At 45.0% G+C, this 23,849-nt stretch overlaps 1 protein-coding gene across 5 annotated transcripts in view; it reads right to left on the bottom strand.

Annotated features, from left to right (window-relative positions):
- SEPTIN9 (septin 9) overlaps positions 1-23,849 on the bottom strand; it is a 463,475-nt gene that overhangs the window by 17,848 nt on the left and 421,778 nt on the right. For all 5 annotated transcript variants that reach the window (XM_033960622.1, XM_033960626.1, XM_033960623.1 and 2 more), the window contains 4 exons: positions 20,611-20,748; positions 10,585-10,702; positions 4,173-4,268; positions 362-458 (listed from right to left, as the gene is read on the bottom strand). In XM_033960622.1, coding sequence (XP_033816513.1) covers positions 362-458; positions 4,173-4,268; positions 10,585-10,702; positions 20,611-20,748 — 449 coding nt within the window. The remainder of the gene's footprint in view (positions 1-361; positions 459-4,172; positions 4,269-10,584; positions 10,703-20,610; positions 20,749-23,849) is intronic.

Raw genomic sequence — 23,849 nt, forward strand, 5'->3', positions numbered from 1 at the left:
GCCCTCCTGCCTGATGAGAGCAGGCAGCGGGGTCGGCGGGGCCTGGATTTTACTAAAGTAAAATCTGGTGACCCTAGTCACTACTGCCCGATGGCTGGATTCCCCTTTTATCTCCTCCTCACCCCCTTACTTTTCCACAAATCCTGGGCTGGGACAAGACAGAATACATGTGGTTATAAATTAAGATTCAAGGCATGGAAGCTCAACAAATGCTGGAGGAGGAAGAAGAGGCTGCAAGGTGAAAACAGAAATCCCACCTCCTATTTTACAGTTATAATGCAATCTTTAACCAGTGTCTCTTGCAAGGATCCAGTTGAAACACTAGAAGCACAACAAGTAAAGCTGAAAAGAGAAAAGTTACCTTCAATAGTGCCCCACTTTGTTTTCCTACCAAGAATTCTTCTGCCATTGACTTGGTATTCCTGGTCACTGCCCACCACTGCAAATGGGATCATCTCCTAAGGGAAAAGCATTGAAGTCATGGTAACACCTCAGTGACAATGTCTGTCTTATAATGCCAAGGCGTACAAGCGATAAAACACTTCACTAGCCCTAGAGACAGCCAGGTGTGCCAATGTGCCAAAACATTTACATAAGAACATAAGAATAGCCTTACTGGGTCAGACCAATGGTCCATCAAGCCCTGTAGCCCATTCTCACTGTGGCCAATTCAGGTCACTAATACCTGGCAAAAACCCCAAAGAGTAGCAACATTCTAGAACCCCAGATAGTAGCAAGATTCTAGAATCCCAAGGAGCAGCAATATTCCATGCTCCCGATCCAGGGCAAGCAATAGCTTCCTCCATGTCTGTCTGAAAAACACGACTATGGACTTCCTCCAGGAAATTGTCCAAACCTTTCTTAAAACCAGCTACGCTCTTCACTCTTCCCACAACCTCTGGCAATGCGTTTCACAGAATCCCACAGTCACTCACATGGAAAAAAACATTCAGCGTAAGGGGATCGATCCTACACATGCTCATTTTCTGATATATCATTCAATGCAAAAAGGTGAAGGGTGCTACCTTGGAATAATTTTCCTGTCCAGCTGTGTAACTTGGGCTCTTTCCAATTATTTTGAAAACATCTGAAAACTTGGCTGTTTTCAAAAATGTAAATTTCGCTGCTCTCTATACTATCACTAATTCTTATTATACTTCTCCCTTCTTTAAATTTCTTGTAAACCGTGCCAAGCTCTATCTTTATAGAGAAGATGCGGTATATAAGCTTAAGGTTTAGTTTAGTTTAGAAACAAGCTAAGCACTAGAATCAGTCTACTACACAGATATAATATTAAACACTGCAATGCCAACCAGGATGTCTTTCCTGTAGGACAGCATTTCAGAAAACCAGAACACTGCATCAATGATTTTATGGTGAGGACATCAAAAGGAAATTTTAAGACAATCTAGGAACGTTAAGACCCTTGAATCAAAATGATAAAATATTTTGACATCCACCAGACAGGACTTAAAAAAATCTTGGTTTTCTATCTCCTTACAAACCATAAAATTATACAGCTTCATCACCCTCTTATCACCAATCCATCTCTCTCCCCGTCTCTCACCCACCCAGCTTTCCCTGTTCCTCACCTTACCCTCCCCTTCCCTCTTCCAGTTAGACTGCCATTGGAAAGTTTGTATGATTCACTTACGTATTCTGATATTTGTCAACATTTGCTTATTTCTAATATGAAGAAGTGTTACCTTTGAAAGCTTAATAAAAAAATGCATTACGTTCCTTTTTTAAAAATTGAACTATCACCTTATTTCATTTACCTTTTGTTATATTTCTATACGTTATCTTTAAAAGTGGATTAACACGGCTACACACCATTTTACTCAGTATGTCGCAATCCAACTCAGAAAAGAAAGTTAATGCAAGAATGAAAATCCCCTTCTCTGTTCCCTTAGGGAGGGAAGAAGCAAGGAGACAATTTGTTAAGCACAGGTGGCAAGATGTCCCACAGATCTCAGACCTGCTTCTGTGGTGAGAAATCAACCCGCAAATCAAATTAGTGTCACTGAGAAGAGGAGGAGGTGGAACAGAAAATGTCAATTTGAAAAGCACCTTGAGACGCTCAACAGCCAAAAGTCTAAGGCCTACAAATAGCCTGTCTCAACATGATATGCACCTGAGGCCAGACTGCAAAAGGAAACCCAGAGCTCTCAAAGGGAGAACTGCCTCATACAGAACCCTCCGTTTACTTTAAATGATAATTACAGTAATTTTGCTAACAATTTACAGAAAAATAATCCATCTCGGTGTTGATTACAAGTGAGGACATAACTAGAGAGAGAAGAAGGGGATTAAAGATTGATTTTTTTCAGCAAATCCCCAGAGAATCTCTGAAACATGAATGTCAGACAATCGAGCTGTCATTGAAAAATTGATTTGGAAAAAAAAAAAAAAGCAAGCCCCACACCTTGCTGAAGAGATTCCCACTTTCCCGGCTCTCTGTTCTTCCAACCTTTAAAACAATCCCTCCCCCCCCGGCTTGTTCGGGGAATCGCCCGTTGGGAGCGTCGGCAGAGAGAAGTGCTTCGGTGGATACCCCCGGGCTAGATGTCACGCTGAGCCCCAACATCAGGACACCTCCCCTTCAGCCGCTGCTAGCTCTCTGCGAGAAGAGAATATGTCCGACGAGGCAGTGTTCTCTCGAGAGGCCAGCGTATCAGAGGGCTCACTACAGGGAACAACCCAAAAGGATTTTTTCCTTCTGGAAGAACCAGCGACTGGGACAACTTCAGCTAAGGAGGAACAAGGCACCGGGGAGGTAAACCGGTCAACTGAGCAATCTTGTATTACATCAATAACTTCCTTTGCTCCTGTTAAACCCCAAGAAGTCACTCTAGATTCGCTTTGGGATCTAGTCTCTGCTTTGGGAAATTCCCTTAATCCCCAAATAAAGATCTTGGACAAGGAATTAAAAAAAACAGAAAGAAGAAATTAATATTTTGAAACAAGACATTGTATTAGTGAAGACTGAAACTCAGGAAGAAAAGAAGGACTTAAAAATGATTAAAAGCAACCAAGACCTACTTGTAAAAGATAATCTAATTATGAGGAGAAAATTGGAAACAGTTGAAAATAACAGTCGGATTAACAATTTGCGTTTAATTAATTTTCCAAAGGTTTCATCAATTTCTCCAAGAGACATGATAAAGCGTTACTTCCTAGAAATTCTTAAAATTCTTGAGAATTCTTTACCACCATTATTAAGAATGTATTATTTACCTGTAAAGAATCAGGATTCTCAAAAGAAAAATGATGATGGGAAACCACAGGAAAGTTCTCTGGATGTTACAGCTTTATCGGAACAAACAGTTCAGCCACTCTCTTATTGACTGTAGCTCTGGCTCCAGACAAAGATTGAATCCTTAAACCTTTCTTTAAAAATAGATCTAGAGACTTCCTTGGTTTCCATATTCAAATTTTTCCTGATGTCTCGAGAGAGACTCAAAAGAGAAGAAGGGAATTTTTATTATTGAAACCTGGCGTGACCCAGATAGGGGGTTTCTTTTTTCTTAGATACCCTTGCAAATGTTTAATCAGATATTGTACTTTAAAATATATTTTTTTGACCCGGCTCATTTGACGGCTTTCCTTTCTATGAAGCGCCTTGAAAAAGAAGAAATATCTGTGTCCAAGTAATAATTTAAGCTCTCTTTCAGCAACAGATAATGCGATTTGATTTGATTGCTTTATTGTATTTTATTCACTCCTAATTCTTAAATCTTGGATCCAATTTTGAGGACTAGTGTGCGATTGAGAAATATATTTCTTTGAAGTTTGGGTTTATTTTCAGGATTGAAAGTAATTAATACTAGGTTTTCTTAATTGCACTTTCTGTACAAGATGATATGCTTGTTAAATAATGTGAAAATCTATAAATAAATAATTTTAAAAACCCCAACAATCCCTGGCTATCTAAAATGATACAGGAATAAAAGACGATCATAGTTTAGGTCAAGACAAACTCCTGATACAACCAATATCCTCACTCCATCACCAGACTCCAAATGTTACAACCAATAGCGTCCCTGTAATCTTCTGGAAATGTCCAGAATCTCTTCCTTTTGTAATCCGCCTAGAACCGCAAGGGACTGGCGGAATAAAAGAAACTAATGTAATGTAGTTTACAATGTTAAAAGAAATATCTAAATACATACTCTGATTTTCTCATTGACTAGCTGGTCGTCTGCATCCTCGTCAAACTCCTTTTGTGGATAGACATCGATGCCATTGGAGAGTAGGTCCGCTCTAATCTGAGGTGACAAGAGAAAAAAAGCCATCAAAGATGCAGCCATTATGTAGTATCCAAGATCAGAAACTGTTTACCTAGATCAGGGGTCTGCAACCTTTAAGACATAAAGAGCCACTTGGACCCGTTTTCGAAAAGAAAAAAAAACTTGGAGCCGCAAAACCATTATAAAACAAATCTAACACTGCATATATTGTTTCTTATCTTAATGCTATATACAGGATCACTAAATTGAAAATAAAATCATTTTTCCTACCTTTGCTGTTTGGTGATTTCATGAGTCTCTGGTTGCACTTTCTTCTTCTGACTGTGCATCCAATCTTTCTTCCTTTCTTTCAGCCTCCTGTATGTTTCCTCTCCTCCAGACCTCATTCTCTCCCCCAACTTTTTCTTTCTGTCTCCCTGTTCCCCCTTCTTTCTGTCTCTGTCTGCCCCCTTTCTTTCTTTCTCCGTGCCCTCCCCCAAGCCACTCGGTTTGCTGCCACCGCCATCGGGGAATAGCCCCCAAGCCACCGCCGTCCCAAGCTTTCCCTGCAGAAGCGTCGCGCTGACCAGCATTCCGCTCCCTGACGTCAATTCTGACGTAGGAGAGGAAGTTCCGGGCCAACAAGGCATTTCTCCTCATTCCATCCAGCCTGAGCCTCATCTCTCCTTGATCCAGCATTTCCCTTCTGTGTTTGTCAGAATTACCATTCCACCTATTTTCCAGCATCACCCTTCTTGGTGTCCATCTCACTATATCCCTATCTCACCACTTTTTCAGAATCTTCATTTGTCTCTGTCCTTGTCTTTACCCCATGTTCACCATTTGCCCTTTCAATGTCTTTATCCCCCCCCCCACTTTTTCAGCATTACTTCTATGTCTCTATTTCACCTCCTCTTCATGTCCTCTCTGTATCTCTATCCTTATTCAGTAGATCCTGCTTACCCTTTCTCTTCTTTGTGTCACTATCTCCATTTTCAGCTTTCCCCCCCTTTTCCTTTGTTACTGCACCCTGTAGCTAGAATCTTTCCACCCTCCCTCCACTCCGGCCCAGCCCAGTATGAAGTATTTCCTTTTGTTTCCCTCCCCTCTCTCTTTCTCTCTCTCTTCTCCTCCCTCACCCACGAGTCCTGCATCTGGCCCTCTCCCTTCTACCTGCACCTGGCAACACCCCCCTGCTCCGCGGCTCTCTTCAGCAACTCGTCAGCAGCGGTGATCAAGACAAGCTGCCGACATCGAGGCCTTCCCTCTACGAGTCTCGCCTTTGTGGAAAAAGAAGTTGAAACAAGCGGGACTCGCAGAGGGTAGGCCCCGACGTCAGAAGCTTGTGTCGATCGCTGCTGCTGAGTTGCCGAAGAGAGCCGCGGAGCAGGGGATGTGGCCGGAAGCAGGTAGAAGGGAGAGGGAGATAGGAAGGCTGTAGATCTCCGGAGCATGACACCGACCCCGGCCAGGATGATTTCTTTTTCAGGCGTGCAGCTTACAAGTCCGGCGTGGCGGCGGGAAATAGCCATGCTGAGCAGTGAGCTCAGCACGTACACAGATGAAAGCCTTGCTTGCTGATTGGTCCGGCGGCCCCGCCCCGCCGCCGGACCAATCAGCAAGCAAGGCTTTCATCTGTGTACGTGCTGAGCTCACTGCTCAGCATGGCTATTTCCCGCCGCCACGCCGGACTTGTAAGCTGCATGCCTGCGTGACACACTACCGGAGCCGCGGCAAAGGTGGAAAAGAGCCGCATGCGGCTCTGGAGCCGCGGGTTGCCGACCCCCGACCTAGATCATCACTCATCAACGGTAATAAAAAGAAGGCCTTTACTGGTACCTAAACCAAGCTACCACTCATGCTAGGTAAGGTTCTGTTTCTTCTCCCCTTCCACTGCTTTTTTGTGTGTGTGTGTGTGTGTGTGTGTGGGGGGGGTTAGAATAAAAGATGGAAGTAAAGAAAAGATGAACAGTAATGCCATCCCAGAGAGCTCAAGGATGAATGAGAGACATTTTAAATATGAAAAAAAGCTACTGTAAGCCCCAAAGAGTTCAATGTTCCTGTTTGAAATAAATTTGGTTTTCAATCAAAAAGAACTCACAATGAAAGAATGCAAAAATATGATGAAACAAAAATGTTTTCTATATATCTAGAGAGCCTATCGACAGTCAATTTTTAAAAAGGTATGATAATACACCTTAGGAGAATAATGTGAAATCACACACAACATAATGGTCAAAAAATTAATAATTAAAATATATTGTGATATGTGAATGAGGGTCCTCAGTTCACGAGATTCTTTGAGACAATTAATCCCGTTAATAAGAATTGCTTAGTGGACGTCATCCCAATCGGGTATAGTCATATGGAACATCCCAGGACCTCTTACTGTTGTAAATGAAAATGTATTTAAATAATAATATTCTCCACTGTGAAAATTCATATGATTGGCGATATGTCTTAATGCCATAACGTCTGACTGACACGTCTCTGCCTTCAGACCTGCCCCAATGCTAAAAAAATAAATAAAATAAATAAATAATAATATAATAATAAACAAAAAATAATAATTTTTTAAAAGCGAGTAGTGTGCATGCATCCAAAAACTACTACAGGACACCTCAGCGTGCCCTGTGGTAAGTCATATTTGCCTTTGGTAAGCACTAATACATGTTTACTAGAGAATGGCACAGGGACAAATTTCTCCCCGTCAGAACTCAATTTTCCCGTAGCCGCGAGTTTTGTCGCTGTCCCTGTTCCATTCCTGTAAGCTCTGCCTTAACCGCACAAGCCTCAAACACTTATGATTTTAAAGTGTTTTGAGGCTTGTGCAGATGAGGACGGAGCTTGCAGGAATAGGGCAGACACAGGAAAAGAACTTGCGGGGAAGGGGAAACATATGTCCCCATGTCATTCTCTAATGCTTACCATAGCTTAGCAAAAGGGCCCAAAAGTTACTAATAAATGGAAAGTCTAAAAATTCCAACCAGCTGCCACAAACACAAGGTACAAAGGATAAAAGGTCATGGATTTTGTATACTGACTTTCTGTGGTACTTTATTTATTTATTAATATATTTATGTGCAAGAGGTGTCAATAAATTGCATCTCTTTTATATCATTGCTCAATTTTCTTTTTTATTTATATCAAAAAGTATACAAAAAAACCCTGCAAAAGCAAACCACCAGCAAACTACCATATTTTTCACTCCATATGACGCACTTTTTCCACCCATAAAGGGGGTGGAAAAGTGGGTGCGTCTTATGGAGCGAATTCACCTCCCCTCCAGTACCTTTTTAAAGTTGTGGTGCTCTCCTGCTGGACGGCTGTTTTTGGAAGCAGAGCGGCGCGATGCAGGAGCACGACCTTTGTGTTTCCTGCCTGGTCCTGCACCACTTAGTGATTGGCTGATGCTAATTCTCGATGAGAACTGACCTCAGCCAATCACTGGGCGGCGCAGGAACAGGCAGGAAGTGCAAAGGTCGTGCTCCTGCACCGCTCTGCTTCCAAAGACAGCCTTCCAGGAGGAGAGCACCGCAACTTTAAAAAGGTACTGAGGTGGCTTTGGGCTGACTCTTTCAGCTGCGGGCGGCTTCTGACTGTGGGCTGCAGGCAGGCTGCTTCGGCTACTAGCGGCTTTGGGTGCAGGCGGGCTCCTTTGCTGCGGGCTGCTTTGGCTACTGGCGGCTTTGGGTGCAGGCTGCTTCGCACCAGATGCACCCCATGTAGAGGAGGAAATTTTTTATTCCTTGGATTTTTTCCTCCTCTACAGGGGGTGCATCTTATAGACCGAAAAATACGGTAGTCCCTAATGTTCTACTACCTCTGGCAGCTGTAAAAAATCAGACGATACTTCTTGGAGCCAGACTTCGCTCAACTACTATATGCTTTCATCCTCTCCCGTATGGACCATTGCAACATGCTCCTAAATGGGGTCACTACAAAAAAATACCGCCATCTGACTCCTAAAAATCTTCATATACGAGACACAATCACCCTGGCGCTGCTCACTGCCTGCCGATTGACAAACGATGTATGTTCAAAGGCCTAGTAATGGCCTACAAACTCTTCCATGACATGGTACCGGCCTATATGGCCAAACTGCTACCCTATGCCCCAATATCAACCGCTCCGCTAGCAAGTAGAAAAATGATTATGAGCGCCCTCCACCTTAATACTGCCCAAAAAAGATCTTACGCACACTACCTATCGTGCCTCTGGAACAAGCTACCTACCCACATAAGATCATTAGAAGGCCTACTGAAATTCACAAGGGCAATAAAAACCTACCTCTTCTCTTGAGAATGCACCTACCCAAATTTTCAAACCTTACCAAGAAGAGCACCAGCCCTTCGCTGTCACGAGTCTCAAACGCTGATGCACTTTGCCCACCATACCCTGAACTGTTGCACTTTATATTACCCATCATATAATGCTCTACCCTAACAAGTCACCTCCTGTGGCCTCCACTGTGCAAGATCCCACCGTTCTATCTACTACGTACTATGTCCAACCACACCGCGCTTTTGTCAGACAATGTTTTACCACATTTTATCATACTTTCTCTCTCACTCTACTATACATTATACATTTCATACTATAATTGCCACACTATGTCTGCTGTGCCACATTCCCATGCTACGCCCACAACACAATATTTGCCATCCTATGACTACCACACCTTGTAACATACCATACTGCCATGCCATACTAGGTTAGCCATACTTGTATATTATATCTCCCATGTAATGTTTGCCATGCCATGTTTAAGAACATAAGAATAGCCTCACTGGGTCAGACCAATGGTCTATCAAGCTCAGTAGCCTGTTCGCATGGTGGCCAATCCAGGTCACCAGTACCTGGCCAAAACCCAAAGTGTAGCAATATTCCATGCTACCAATACAGGACAAGCAGTGGCTTCCCCTGTGTCTTTCTCAATAACAGATGGACTTTTTCCTCCAGGAACTTGTCCAAACCTTTTTTTAAAACCAGCTACGTTATATGCTCTTACCACATCCTCTGGCAACACATTAACTATTCTCTGAGTGAAAAAAAAAATTTCCTCCAATTGGTTTTAAAAGTATTTCCCTGTAACTTCATCGAGTGTCCCCCTAGTCTTTGTAATTTTTGACAGCGTGAAAAATCGATCCACTTGTACCCGTTCTACTCCCCCTGGATTTTGTAGACCTCAATCATATCTCCCCTCAGCCATCTCTTTTCCAAGCTAAAGAACCCTAACCGTTTTAGTCTTTCCTCATACGAGAGGAGTTCCATCCCCTTTACCATCTTGGTCGCTCTTCTTTGAACCTTTTCTAGTGCCACTATATCTTTCTTCAGATAAGGAGACCAGAATTGAACGCAATACTCCAGATGAGGTCGCACCATGGAGCGATACAGGAGCATTATAACATTTTTAGTCTTGTTAACCATCCTTTTTTAAATAATTCCTAGTAACCTATTTACTTTTTTGGCCGCCACCACACTTTGGGCGGAAGATTTCATCGTATTGTCTACGATGACACCCAGATCCTTTTTGTATATATAATACTATGTTTGCCAAGCTATGTTAACCGCGCTTGTAATACAATGTTTGTCATGCTGTTTGCCATGCAATGTCTCACCATACCAGGTTATGTTATGTTTTGCCATGCCTTGTCAGACAATATCCTGCCATGCCATGTTTGCAAACACTTTGTATAAAAACACTTTAATATCTATGTAAACTTGTATCTCATTCTGAGCTCCCCTCGGAGGACAGGATATAAAACCAAATGAATAAAGTTTTATTTCAAAGAAAAAATATCCAAATGAAATTATCTGTTGTTCCCGAGGCACTCTCCTCAAACACATTAAACAGAACAAAGATTTCAGAGATCCCTTTACCCAAATTAATCTGTTGGGACATGCCAGGATTCTCACTTCCACCTTCACGTTCCAGAAAGCTCTTTGTTTCATAGTAACCTAGTAAATGACGGCAGATAAAGACCCGCATGATCCATCCAGTCTGCCCAGTCCTACATGCTCCATAAAAATCAATCATTTAATTAAAATTGTCCATTTTCTTAGATATTTCTAGGCTAGAGAGCCATAACCCTTTTTTAATAGCAGATCAAGCCCATATCTGCCCTTCATAAGCAAACAGGCCTTAGAGTGCCAAAAAGAAGTGCAAGTCCTAAGACCAAAATGTTGATTTTAATCAGAGCTGACAAAGCGCCAAGACAAATATAAGGAGCTGCTTGGATGTGGGAGCCCTTCTTTCAATGCTGTGGCTAGAGAAATGCTCTGACACAAAGCCAAGTACTGAGCTGTATAAATCTGGATGCAGATGGGACATGGAAACAGAAGACAGTCTTACCCTTTGTTTGAAGTAGTCCCGTTCATCCAGCGTTAAAGTGTCCGCCTTCGCGATGACTGGAACAATGTTGACTACTTTGCTCAGACGTCTCATGAATTCAATGTCTAGAGGCCGCAGTCTTCAAAAAAATAAGTCACAGTAACTTGCACACGGTTGGTATGGCTTTAGATTAATATAACAAAAAATTTTCTATAATGGAAAACAAAAAAGTTAGCTGCGTTATTTGAATGAATCAGACAAAACTACTTTTTGGAAGAACCTGCTCGCTTGGGGATGAAAAATGTCAAAATAAAAAAAAAAGCGGAAATGACGATTCTTCTTAAAGGTACAGTACAAAAAGTTGTGTCACATGTATAATGCCTGTCTTGTATAGGGAGATGCAATCCCATCTGCAATGCTATGCCATGATTTTCCTTTCATTGCATTTCATGGCAATGTTACTCTTGTGCAAGGAAATGAGTCATTCCTACCTTCAACTCCCTTCATAAATTGCATGGAAAGGCCACACTTCTACATGAGAAAGCCTTATCTCAGTGTCTCAGAGAAATTTGCTTTTTATTTTTTTATATAGGAACTTATACTACATGCATTGCCTGAAGTACACATCTACCATGTTTCCCCTAAAATAAGCCCTGGCATGATTTTCGTGGTAGGTCTTAATATAAGCCCTACCACAAAAATAAGCCCTAGTTAGATTGACCCCCGAAGCACCCAACACTCCCCGACTCCATCCCTGGATTTGGCATTAGAAGCACTTCTCCCTCCCCCCCACCCACTGCCAAACCTCGCTGACTATCTCACCCACTCCCCTGCGTAGCATTTTTCCATCTATCCCTCCAAACAGCAGAACTCTAAACAGGCTGCTTCGCGGTCTTCTCCTGCCAGGTCCTTCCCTCTGCCGCATCACTGATGATGTCATCAGCGACGCGGCACAGGGAAGGCCCCAGTGGCAGAAGGCTGTGAAGCAGCCTGTTTAGAGTGCTGCCGGCGCCGCTGTTTGGTGGGAGGTATGTCGGTCTCGCGGGGTTCTGCAAAACGGGAGGGATGGGAGGGAGGGATAGAAAAATGCTGCTCAAGGGTTCTGCTGCATGAAGGGATGGGAGGGAGGGATAGAACGATGCTGCAGAGGGAAAGCACAAGCGGATGGGTGAGAGGGGAGGAAAGATGCTGCACATCTGGGGGGAGAGAAAGGAAAGAGGAAGAATTGGGGTGGAGGAGAGGAAGGGAAAGATGATCATTGTGCATGAAAAAAATAAGACATCCCCCGAAAATAAGCCCTAGTGTATTTTTTTGACCCAAAATTAATATAAAACAGTGTCTTATTTTGGGAAAAACACAGTAGGACCTAACTTACTTATATCCCCCATAGACAGAGAATGAAACAAAAGCTCCTATGTAGCCCCTTTGATTGTCAGCTCTCGGGGCCTGAAATCCAATATACCAAGACAAATTCTCCTATTGCAAAGTGCCCTGCTTTAGGGCAGCGTTTCAAGACAGCCCTTGAGTACCCCCCTAGTCAGTCTGCTTTTTAGAACATTCACAGTAAATATGCAAGAGTTAGGATTTGCTCTGCTTTATGCAAAGTTTTCATGCACATTCACTGAGGATATCCTGACAGAGTTGTTAGGGTGTGGGGTAACTCAAAGACCAGACTGATAAGTGCTCACTAGTGCTTCCATTTCACAAGCAGTAGTAAACGTTTCTCACCAACAAAGGCAAGGGAAAGGGATTTCAAAGAACAAGTGAATATGTAGAATGTGCCAGTGCTGCCATCTTTTGATGAATGTGATGAAGTGAAGGCATTACAAATCATTTAGCCCTTCTATGCTTTATAAAGAAACCTCAAACACTAATCCTCTTTCAGCTTACGTTCAAATGTTTCCTTGGGAAGTACATCTATACAATAACCTATTAAGGGGCGCAGCTGGCAAAAGAAAATTTAGTTTGCATGAAGTTTCCCAATTTTCAAGCATTTTTCTAAGTTCATTTGGGGTTTGTTTTTAAAGCTTGCGCCAAATATGCACGAGGGTTTGCAGCACGCAAGTCGATTGCATGTGCATTAATTTGGTCATAAATGTGCACACAAGCAATTTGTGTGCATTTAAATTTTTTAGGCCCCCAAACTGAATGCACGCCCATGAATGCACACCCTCTATAACTGAATGAAAATCAATTAAAACAAAAGCATCCAATAATTCTTCTGAGGTGTACGGCTTTCACAAATCAGGCTGCACCAATCACAAGCTCATTTTTGCAACTATTACCCAATGCACTAGTAAGTCAGCGGTTATTTCAGCCACAGACAGATGTCCGCTCTTACACCTGAACAGGAAACCACAGGGTCAGAGGATTTAAGGTGGGGTGTTTCAGAAACCAGCCACGAGAGGAATTCAAACTTCTTAAGTAGGGATATCCATCCACACCAAAGCCCCGAGGCACATTTAGGAAAAGGAAGCACATCAAATTATGGCTTCATAATGAAGCCTGTTAACTTGATGACTCTTTATGCAGAAAACACATGTTCTTTCCGACAGGCAAAGATATCGATGCACTTTAAAACGAGAGAAGAGAGCCAAGTAAAGAGAAAGACATCATAATGGCTACAAATGTCGCAGGAGAAGCAAAAGGGCCACATTGTCTGCTCCAAAGACCAATGGCAACGGTTTTTCTGGTGTCAAGGTGATGAAAGGTAGGGTCAATCCTCCCCTTACGCTGACATTTTTAATCTACTGCACAGCTGAAAGGGACAGCACACTTACGTTAATTGAAAAATGCCCATATAAATGGCAAACCCCCCCCCAGCAAGGTTAAAGTCAGTGGTGTAGCGAGGGTGAGAGGCGCCCCTCCTCCACCCTCTTCTCCGCCCCACCCCCACGTCGCACACGCCTCTTCCCTTCCCCTGCACCTCTTGAACGTTCCCCAGTGTAAGCAGTAACCCCAAGCTGTTGCTTGCGCCACCGTTTCCTCCGACATAACTTCTTAGGTGCCAATCCAGGAAGCGATGTCAGGGAAAGAGCCGACGCTGGCACAAGCAGCAGGTCGGGGTTGCTGTTCACGCTGGGAATGTTAAAGAGGTATGGGTAGTGGGGGGGATGGGGCGGGGAAGGAGCAGGAGGCAGAAAGGACAGGTGTCGCCCCCCTCCCTTACTATGCCAGCGGGCAAAGTGCCTACCAGCACCAGAATTGCGCCTACGTAGGTGCTTTACAGTGCCCAATGCCACCATGCGTATGGCTAATGCCGTTAGGCGTTAGGCACCATACAGCGTCTATGGGGCGTGATTCGCGGCATAGATAGGCAGAGGAACCAGTCCCAGAGGTTCGATTCTATATACGGTGCCAAGGCATGATGGACACGCAATCGGTGGCTGCCGACATTGGCACTGTATACAGTATCCAGGCCTTACAGTGCGTCATAATGAGGAGCGATGTTCAATTCCCACGGCAACTCCTTGTGGTCCTGGGCAAGTCTCTCAACCCTTCATTGCCCCAGGTACAAGAACTTAGATTGTAAGCCCACTAAGGACAGAATAAAAGTACCTGCCTATAGCATATGCAAAACCGCTTTGATTGTACCCACCTGATCCTTTACAATGGCTTAGGTCCCCTTTCCCACATGTACAGATTCAGTCATGCATATGAGAGGAGAGTTGGTTGAACAGCCTTATAATGGACCCCAGAGGATGTGGGCAAAGTGTGTGTAGTGTTTAGTTGTGATATGTGTGGGTGAGACGGTAAGTGTGAGGGCGTTTCAAGAAAAGTGCGTGCTGGCATGCAGGCTTCCCTTCCGTTTGTACCTTCCACTATATTCCTGCACCCTGTCCCTTCCCTCCTTGTGGTCCTTTCCACAGCTGTAGCAGTGGCCGGGTGCTCTCTAGAGACTGCTCTTTCTTTGCTATGGTTGGCATGGCATGACCTAAGTTGGTCTCTCCACTACTCATGGCTCTTTTATTACTCCCTCATTAGCTGTTTCTTGTACTCGGGTGGCAAGTCTTTAATAAGAACATAAGAATTGCTGCTGCTGGATCAGACCAGTGATCCATTGTGCCCAGCAGTCTGCTCATGCAGTGGCCCTTAGGTCAAAGACCAGTGCCCTAACTGAGACTAGCCCTACCAGCATACATTCTGGTTCAGCATGAACTTGTCTAACTTTGTCTTGAATCCCTGGAGGGTGTTTTCCCCTATGACAGACTCCGGAAGAGCGTTCCAGTGTTTTACCACTCTCTGGGTGAAGAAGAACTTCCTTACATTCGTACGGAATCTATCCCCTTTTAATTTTAGAGAGTGCCCTCTCGTTCTCTCTACCTTGGAGAGAGTGAACAACCTGTCCTTATCTACTACGTCAATCCCACTCTACGTCAAGCTAATGGAAGGCCTCGTAGCTAAAGCCCTAACCTCATAACTAGAAAACCATGACTTACTCCACCCCACACAGTCTGGTTTCAGAACCAATTACAGCACTGGGACCCTTCTAGGAACACTCATGGACACCGCTAGACAACACCTCAGCACAGGCAAGAAAATGCTGATCATACAACTAGACCTCTCAGCAGCCTTCGACCTGGTAGACCATGACATCCTTCTACAAACACTAGACTCAATAGGAAACTCAGGCAAGGTACTATCATGGTTTAAAGGCTTCCTACAATCTAGAACTTACAGAGTTAAAACAAACAAAGAAAAATCAAAATCATGGTCCAACCCCTGCAGAGTATCCCAAGGATCACCTTTATCTTCCACTCTCTTCAACCTATACATTGCTTCCCTCAGCTCCTACCTAGAGAAACAAGGCCTAACCTCCTACAGCTATGCAGATGACATCACCATTCTCCTCTCCTTTGACCAACCAGCGTCCACTATGATAGGCACAATAAGCAAAATACTTGAAAAAGTAGCAACATGGATAACGGAACACAAACTAAAACTTAACCCTGACAAAACAAACTTCATCCTCCTAGAAAACAGCAAAACCCCAACCTTAACAAACCTAATAAACTCGGTCTCATACCCCATTCAACCCACACTAAAACTCCTTGGAATACTGATTGACAGAGGCTTTACCATGCAACCACAAATCAACAAAATAATAAAAACATCATTCACAACTGTGAGAAACCTAAGGTGAGTGAGAAAATTCTTCGAAAGAAAACAATTCCAACTTTTGGTACAATCTCTCATTCTAGGCCTAATTGACTACTGCAACATACTATATCTTCCCTGCCCAGCTACCATGATAAAACAATTACAAGCAATACAAAACACAGCCCTATGACTCATACTCACTGAGAAAATACGACCACATCACAGAGGTATCCCACGACTCACACTGGCTCCCAATACAAGCAAGAGTACACTTCAAATTCCACTGCCTACTATTTAAAGCTATAAACAGAGACAGCCCAACCTACTGGAACAACCGACTAACTCAATCCACCTCTACCAGACACAGGAGAACCCACACACTAGTCACACACTCACCAACCAAAAATGTCAAACGAAGAAAAATGTATGACAATCTACTGGCCAACAGAGCAGCAAAACTGGACAGACAGCTCACCAATCTGCTGTCTTCGACCACAGACTACAAAACCTTCAAAAAAGAAACAAAAACCCTACTCTTCAAAAAATGCTTAAAACCTATATAACAAGATCCACCTACAATATGATCTACTTCCTAACAAATCAAAAAGGCTCAACCACTCCTTATGTACCCCCTAAAATCAAAAACAATTCTCATATAACCTGCCTATGTATCTCCAAATATCATGACAATTCTCACATAATCCACCTTATGTATTTATATTAGCATGACAATTCATATGTACCGTATTTTCACGCAAATAACACGCACCCGTATAAAACGCGCACACGTGTATAGCGCGCAGAAATCACGATGATAAGCACAAAAACTTTGGTATAACGCGCTCACGATTATACCGCGCATGCTGCCCGACTCTCCGTTCACCCCCCTGACTTCCGTGCACTGCCCCGCCTCTCCGTGCGCTGTCCCGACTCTCCGTTCACCCCCCTGACTTCCGTGCACTGCCCCGCCTCTCTGTGCGCTGTCCCGACTCTCCGTTCACCCCCCCCTGACTTCCGTGCACTGCCCCGACTTTCCGTGCGCTGTCCCGACTCTCCGTTCACCCCCCCCCTGACTTCCGTGCACTGCCCTGACTTTCCGTGCGCTGTCCCGACTCTCCGTTCACCCCCCCTGACTTCCGTGCACTGTCCCCCCTTGAAGGTCTGTCCCCATCCTGAAAGCCTGATGCCCCCCCCCCCGACGTCCGATACATCCCTCCCCCCGAAGGACCGCCGATTCCCCAACAATATCGGGCCAGGAGGGAGCCCAAATCCTCCTGGCCACGGCGCCCCCCTAACCCCACCCCGCACTACATTACGGGCAGGAGGGATCCCAGGCCCTCCTGCCCTCGACGCAAACCCCCCTCCCCCCAACGCCCGCCCCCCCAGCCGACCCGCGACCACCCTGGCGACCCCCACGACCCCCCCACCCCCCTTCCCCGTACCTTTGGTAGTTGGGCCAGAAGGGAGCCCAAACCCTCCTGGCCACGGCGACCCCCTAACCCCACCCCGCACTACATTACGGGCAGGAGGGATCCCAGGCCCTCCTGCCCTCGACGCAAACCCCCCTCCCCCCCAACGACCGCCCCCCCCCAAGAACCTCCGACCGCCCCCCCAGCCGACCCGCGACCCCCCTGGCGACCCCCACGACCCCCCCACCCCCCTTCCCCGTACCTTTGGTAGTTGGCCGGACAGACGGGAGCCAAACCCGCCTGTCCGGCAGGCAGCCAACGAAGGAATGAGGCCGGATTGGCCCATCCATCCTAAAGCTCCGCCTACTGGTGGGGCCTAAGGCGCGTGGGCCAATCAGAATAGGCCCTGGAGCCTTAGGTCCCACCTGGGGGCGCGGCCTGAGGCACATGGTCGGGTTGGGCCCATGTGCCTCAGGCCGCGCCCCCAGGTGGGACCTAAGGCTCCAGGGCCTATTCTGATTGGCCCACGCGCCTTAGGCCCCACCAGTAGGCGGAGCTTTAGGATGGATGGGCCAATCCGGCCTCATTCCTTCGTTGGCTGCCTGCCGGACAGGCGGGTTTGGCTCCCGTCTGTCCGGCCAACTACCAAAGGTACGGGGAAGGGGGGTGGGGGGGTCGTGGGGGTCGCCAGGGGGATCGCGGGTCGGCTGGGGGGCGGTCGGAGGTTCTTGGGGGGGGACGGTCGTTGGGGGGGAGGGGGGTTTGCGTCGAGGGCAGGAGGGCCTGGGATCCCTCCTGCCCGTAATGTAGTGCGGGGTGGGGTTAGGGGGTCGCCGTGGCCAGGAGGGTTTGGGCTCCCTTCTGGCCCGATATTGTCGGGAAGTCGGCGGTCCTTCGGGGTGGGGGTGCGAGTGGTCCTGCCGGGGGGGGGGATGTATCGGACGTCGGGGAGTCGGCCGGGCAAGAGGGCTTGGGCTCCCTCTTGCTCCGATCGTGGATGCGGGTGCGGGTGGGAGCGCGTGCGAGCGGTCGTTCGGGGTGGGGGTGCGAGTGGTCCTGCCGGGGGGGGGATGTATCGGACGTCGGGGAGTCGGCCGGGCAAGAGGGCTTGGGCTCCCTCTTGCTCCGATCGTGGATGCGGGTGCGGGTGGGAGCGCGTGCGAGTGGTCGTTCGGGGTGGGGGTGCGAGTGGTCCTGCTGGGAGGGTGAGTCGGGCGGGGTGGGAACTATGTTTTAAAACTTTTGTATACCGCGCTCACGCATATAACGCGCGAAGGGTATGCGCGGTAGGTAAAAACGCGTATAACGCGCGCGTTATATGCGTGAAAATACGGTAACCCACGGTATGTATTTTGCAGTTCATGACAATTTGTATGTAATCCGCCTTGATCCGCAAGGTAATGGCGGAATATAAATCATTAATGTAATGTAATGTAATATTCCCTTCAGTAAATAACTAAATCTTCAAAAGGAATATCATTGAAGACAGGCACCCAATAGAATAACCGACTTCAGTACCTGATCATCATAAGCCAAACTTTTATTGGTTAAGTGAAATGTTTCCGAAAAGGAAGGATATGTTGTACTTTAAGCACCAAAACAAGCAGCAGCAAAAGCAGCTACTAGTGATCCAGAGAGACAAAAATGAAATCGCTTAGAAAGGTGTCTTGATTGTCTAATTTCACTCTACTCTAAGCTTTACAAATAGTGAAACCTATAGGACCGCAGGGCTGTGGATTCGGTCCCCAAATATATCTACTATAATAAAACGCTAAGCACGCATGCGCACTCCTACCTGCGTGATCCATGATCCGTAGGTCCGTGGCCAGCAGGAGTGCGCATGCGTGCTTAACTGTGCCACCTCCTCTTCTAAACAGCCTACTGAGGATTGTGTCTGGCTGTAGCAAACCTCGCAGGCCGCTCTGCACCTCGGTAGCATGTTCCCTCTGATGCACGGGATCCCGTCAGAGGGAATGTGCTACCGACGTGGAAAGCGGCCTGCAAGGTTCATTACAGCCGGCCATGATCAGATGCTGCACAGGGGAAGTCTGGTGGATGGCATCAAAATTAAAAAGCTCCCAGCTGCCGAGGACAATGCTTCCTGTACACGAGTCCTGCCTCAGCAGGACCTGAAGATCTTGGGCCACCGCAAAGCCCCAACAAAACTTGGGCCACTACATCCCCAAAATAGCAACAGGCCTCAAGAGTCCTCCAGGTGGAAGGAAGGAGGTAGATTATGTTAAAAACAAATTGATCATTTGTATAGAAAGAAAAAATATTGGATGATGGATAATCAGTTGAACTTGAATTTGCAAAAGACAGCAGTGATGTTCGTTGGAAATGACGATTTACTTTTGAATGTAAGAGAAGTGCAAGTAAATAGATGCAAAATTTCCAATTCTGTCACATATGAGGATACTGGGGGGAGGGAATGCTACTGCACAGGGAAGTGGGGTGGCAAATGCTGTTGCTGCACAGGGAAATAGAGGGGGAGGGAATGCTGGCTGGAAGCTGAAAGGGAAAGATGGAAGAAGAGGCTGCAGGGGGGGGAAGGAGGCTTTACTAGCACCCGTTAATGTAACGGGCTTAAACACTAGTGTGTGTGTGTATACACACACATACATATATATATACATACATATATGTGTGTATATATAGATATACACACACACATATACTAGTCTTTAAGCCCGTTACATTAACGGGTGCTAGAATAGATGTGTGTCTATCTTTCTTTCTCTCTCTCTTCTTGGCCGCTTTCTGTCTGTCTTTCTTTCTGTCTCTCTTTTTCCTCCGCTGTCCACCACCACCCCTTGCCTGCTCCCCCATTCCAGCAGTAGCTCATCTCCCTTCCTTTTACCTCCCCTGTGTCCAGCAGCACCCCTTCCCTGCTCCCCCTGTCCAGCAGCACCCCTTCTCCCTTCATTTTACATCTCCCCTGTCCAGCAGCACCCCTTCACTGCTCCCCCTGTCCAGCAGCAGCCCTTCTCCCTTCCTGTTACCTCCCCCCTGTCCAGCAGCACCTCTTCCTTGCTCCCCCTGTCCAGCAGTAGGCCTCCCTTCCTGTTACTTACCCTCCCTGTCCAGCAGCACCTCTTCCCTGTTCCCCCTGTCCAGCAGCACCCCTTACCTGCTCCCCCTGTCCAGCATCCGGCTTCCTGGTCCGTTCGCATCTGCCCTCCTCTTCAAAGCAGCCTGCTGAGGTTCGCGGCCGGCTGTAGCGAACCTCGCAGGCCATTCTTCACATCGGTAGTACGTTCTTTCTGATGCGATCCCATGTGTCAGATAGAATGTGCTACCGAGATGGAATGTCCCGTCATCCAGGACACATGATAGGAAAAGGTTAAAGTCATGCAAATTACTAATGGTGGAATATCAAGTTCATCTAATAAGAAAACACAACCACATGTCCTGCAAAATTGCACATACCAAATAATTTTCTAGTTTGCAAACAATACTTTCAGAGAATATGAAGTCTGACTATTGTCTTACAATTCAGCTTACAAAGCAAAAGAACTGCACAAATGAATGTACATACGCGTGCCCAGTTGCTGGGATGAAGTATATACAGCAGTGCACCCTGGAATCTGGGATCCGTTTCTTTCTGTTGATGTTAATTTCCTCCTGTAGGTATTTCTCATACTGGTCGTTGATAAACTTCATGATAGGCTGCCAACTGCAGACAAAAATGACACCAAAGACACATCATGGCCGGTCACGTTAAAATTCAATGTACCAAAATACTAGCATGGCACCGGGACAAGAAAGGCACTAACACCAGAACCATTATATAGCTGTTGAATGCAAAAACTAAAGCAGATCATTGCTGGTCACCCCTTTCTTTTTTTTAAAAAAAAAATTTTTTTATTATTTTATTAAATTACAATAGTGTAATATAGTAAATTGACAACATGAAAATGTTACAAGAAAACACTATTACAAGCAGAACGTATAGAATCATAACTATAACCGCCCCCCTTCCATCATAACAATATTAAACATCTTAATAAGAAGATTCAATATCTATGTTAATCAGTATCTATCCCTACCCAACCCTCCCGCCCATCCCAACCCAGATGTGTAATGAATAAAACAAACAAACCAACAACTCAGAAGGCAATATATTATCTATTACTTTGAATTTGCAAATAATGCCAACGGATTCCAAATTTTGTTAAATAGGACACTACTTCCTGAACGTTCTGCGTTTACTCTTTCAAATCTATATGTAGTACATACATTTGTCCACCAAAATGTGTAATTTAACCTATCATGATTTTTCGTGATTATTTGAACTCCAATACCAGTTAAAATCAAGAAAAGACGGCTTTTATATTTGTCAAAGGGAGGTTTAATATGTAAAATGGTACCACAAATTATTGCTTCATATGTTGATGAGATATCTGAATCTAAAACTAAATTTATTTGTCCCCAAATTGATTTCCAAAAACTAAATATCAGTGGACAAAAAATAACTGGTCACCCCTTTCAATACATTAGTACCTCTTAAGCGTTACAGAAATCGAATATACATTACATTAGGGATTTCTATTCTGCCATTATCTTGCGGTTCAAGGCGGCTTACAAAAGATTTATAAACGGGGGTTACAATGGGAGCACAATTGTCATTGCTATGGTAGTAAAGAGTAGATCCTTTGTCAATTTTAGCATTGTTAAGAGTACGTGAAGTTAGGGCTGTTTCAGGAATTTCTTGAAAAGAATAGTTTTTATTTCTCCCAAAATAAAGCAGAATCTAGTTGGCCTGGCATCTGAAAGGCTACCCCCCACCACACAAAATTCAATTAAATTTCTGATAAACACAAACAAAACAGATAATGATTAGCATAGGCATTGCAATATTTAAGGAAAGTGGAGATTTTGTTATCCCGCATACCCATGTCATGTTTATTTTCCCAACAATCGGAATCTTCTTGGTTGAACCTGCATTTTCTTAATACTGCTACATTTCTACACTTATTTCTGATCAGTGTTCCAGTGAAGATATAATGCCCATGTTTATAATAAAATACAGTATTTTGGTTGATCCTTTTGCATTAAGAAGCAGTATACAAATGTTATGTTAAAGTCACCTGCAACAAGCACAATGCCAGCTGTGGAAACCCTGAGAGAACACCTAACCCAGCTCCACGGGGAAACCATCTTTAAACCTACCAGAGACTTTGTCCATTCTATGGACTTTCCCACCAAAATTCAAAATTTCTGACCAACTGACTTTCCCGCCAAAATTCAAATTGGTGGACTGCCCTGTTCTCAATCAGGTCAGTGAACTCGCTATTTTCCAAAGTCACACTGCAGACTTCAGAGCATACCCTGAAGAAAGCCACAGCCTGATGGCTGAAACGTCGGTTTCTATCTGACAAATACACAGCGAGACCCAGAAACCTGCAACAAGTACATCCACTAGCCCAGGGGTGTCCAATGTCAGTCCTCGAGGGCCGCAATCCTGTCGGGTTTTCAGGATTTCCCCAATGAATATGCATGAGATCTATTTGCATGCACTGCTTTCATTGTAAGCTAATAGATCTCATGCATATTCATTGGGGAAATCCTGAAAACCCGACTGGATTGCGGCCCTCGAGGACCGACATTGGACACCCCTGCACTAGCCTCTCTGAAGAAACGCAAGATAAAGTTGTTTTTTTTTCCCAGTGGACTAGAACTTCCTACTTGAGGCAAGCAGTTTTGAATCACTACCTCTACTGTGGACAGCTAACCACTCCCCACCCCTCCTCTGTGTTTGAACCACATGCAACATATGCCATGAGAGCCATCATATTTATTTATTCAATTTTCTATCCGTTCTCCCAGGAGAGCTCAGAACGGTTTACATGGGTTTATTCAGGTACTCAAGCATTTTCCCCTGTCTGTCCCAGTGGGTTAACAATCTATCTAATGTTCCTGGGGAAATGGGGAGGAATTAATGACTTGCCCAGGGTCACAAGGAGCAGCGTGGGTTTGAACCATACTTACATTACCCCTCTTCTCAAGTCACTTCATTAGCTCCCCATCTATTTCAAAATACAGTTCAAACTCCTCTGACTTACAAATACATTCACTCTGTAGCTCCTCAATATCTCTCCTCACTTATCTCCCAATATGTTTCCCCACACACAAACACCGTTCATCGGGTAAGTTCCTCCTATCCGTACCCTTCTCCTCCACTGCCCAACTCCAGACTCTGTACTTTTTATCTTGCTGCACCTTATGCCTGGAACAGCCTGCCTGAGTCAATACGTCAAGCTCCATCTCTAGCAGTATTCCTATCCAAGTTAAAAAGCCCACTTTTTCGAGGCTGCCTTCAGCTCCTACCTCTCGATCACCATAAGATGCCCATCCCATCATTCTCTCTGCAATAAACTTGTCTCATTTATTCTGTCTGTTCTAATTAGATTGTAAGCTCTTCTGAACAAGGCCCGTCTATTACATGTTGAACGTACAGCGCGATGGATGCCTTTCAGCACTACAGAAATAATAAATAGTAGAAGCTATGCAACTTATACATCAATTTGGTGCATGCAAATTAGAAGTGCCTCTCTTAAAATAAATGGGAAAAAAAAAACCCCCCCGGAAGAAAGACTACTGCATTTCATTTCCAAATTGATTCACTTGCAATTGATTGATTTGTTTCATTTGTGCCCCCTCACCAATTAATGTAATAAACAGAATATACAATGGAGAGTAGTCCTAGTTGGGGGAGGGAAAGGAATTGGGACTTATATACCGCCTTTTTGTAGTTTTACAACCACACTCAAAAGC

Source organism: Geotrypetes seraphini, chromosome 10 (assembly GCF_902459505.1).
Source record: "Geotrypetes seraphini chromosome 10, aGeoSer1.1, whole genome shotgun sequence".
Taxonomy (NCBI): Eukaryota; Metazoa; Chordata; class Amphibia; order Gymnophiona; family Dermophiidae; genus Geotrypetes; species Geotrypetes seraphini.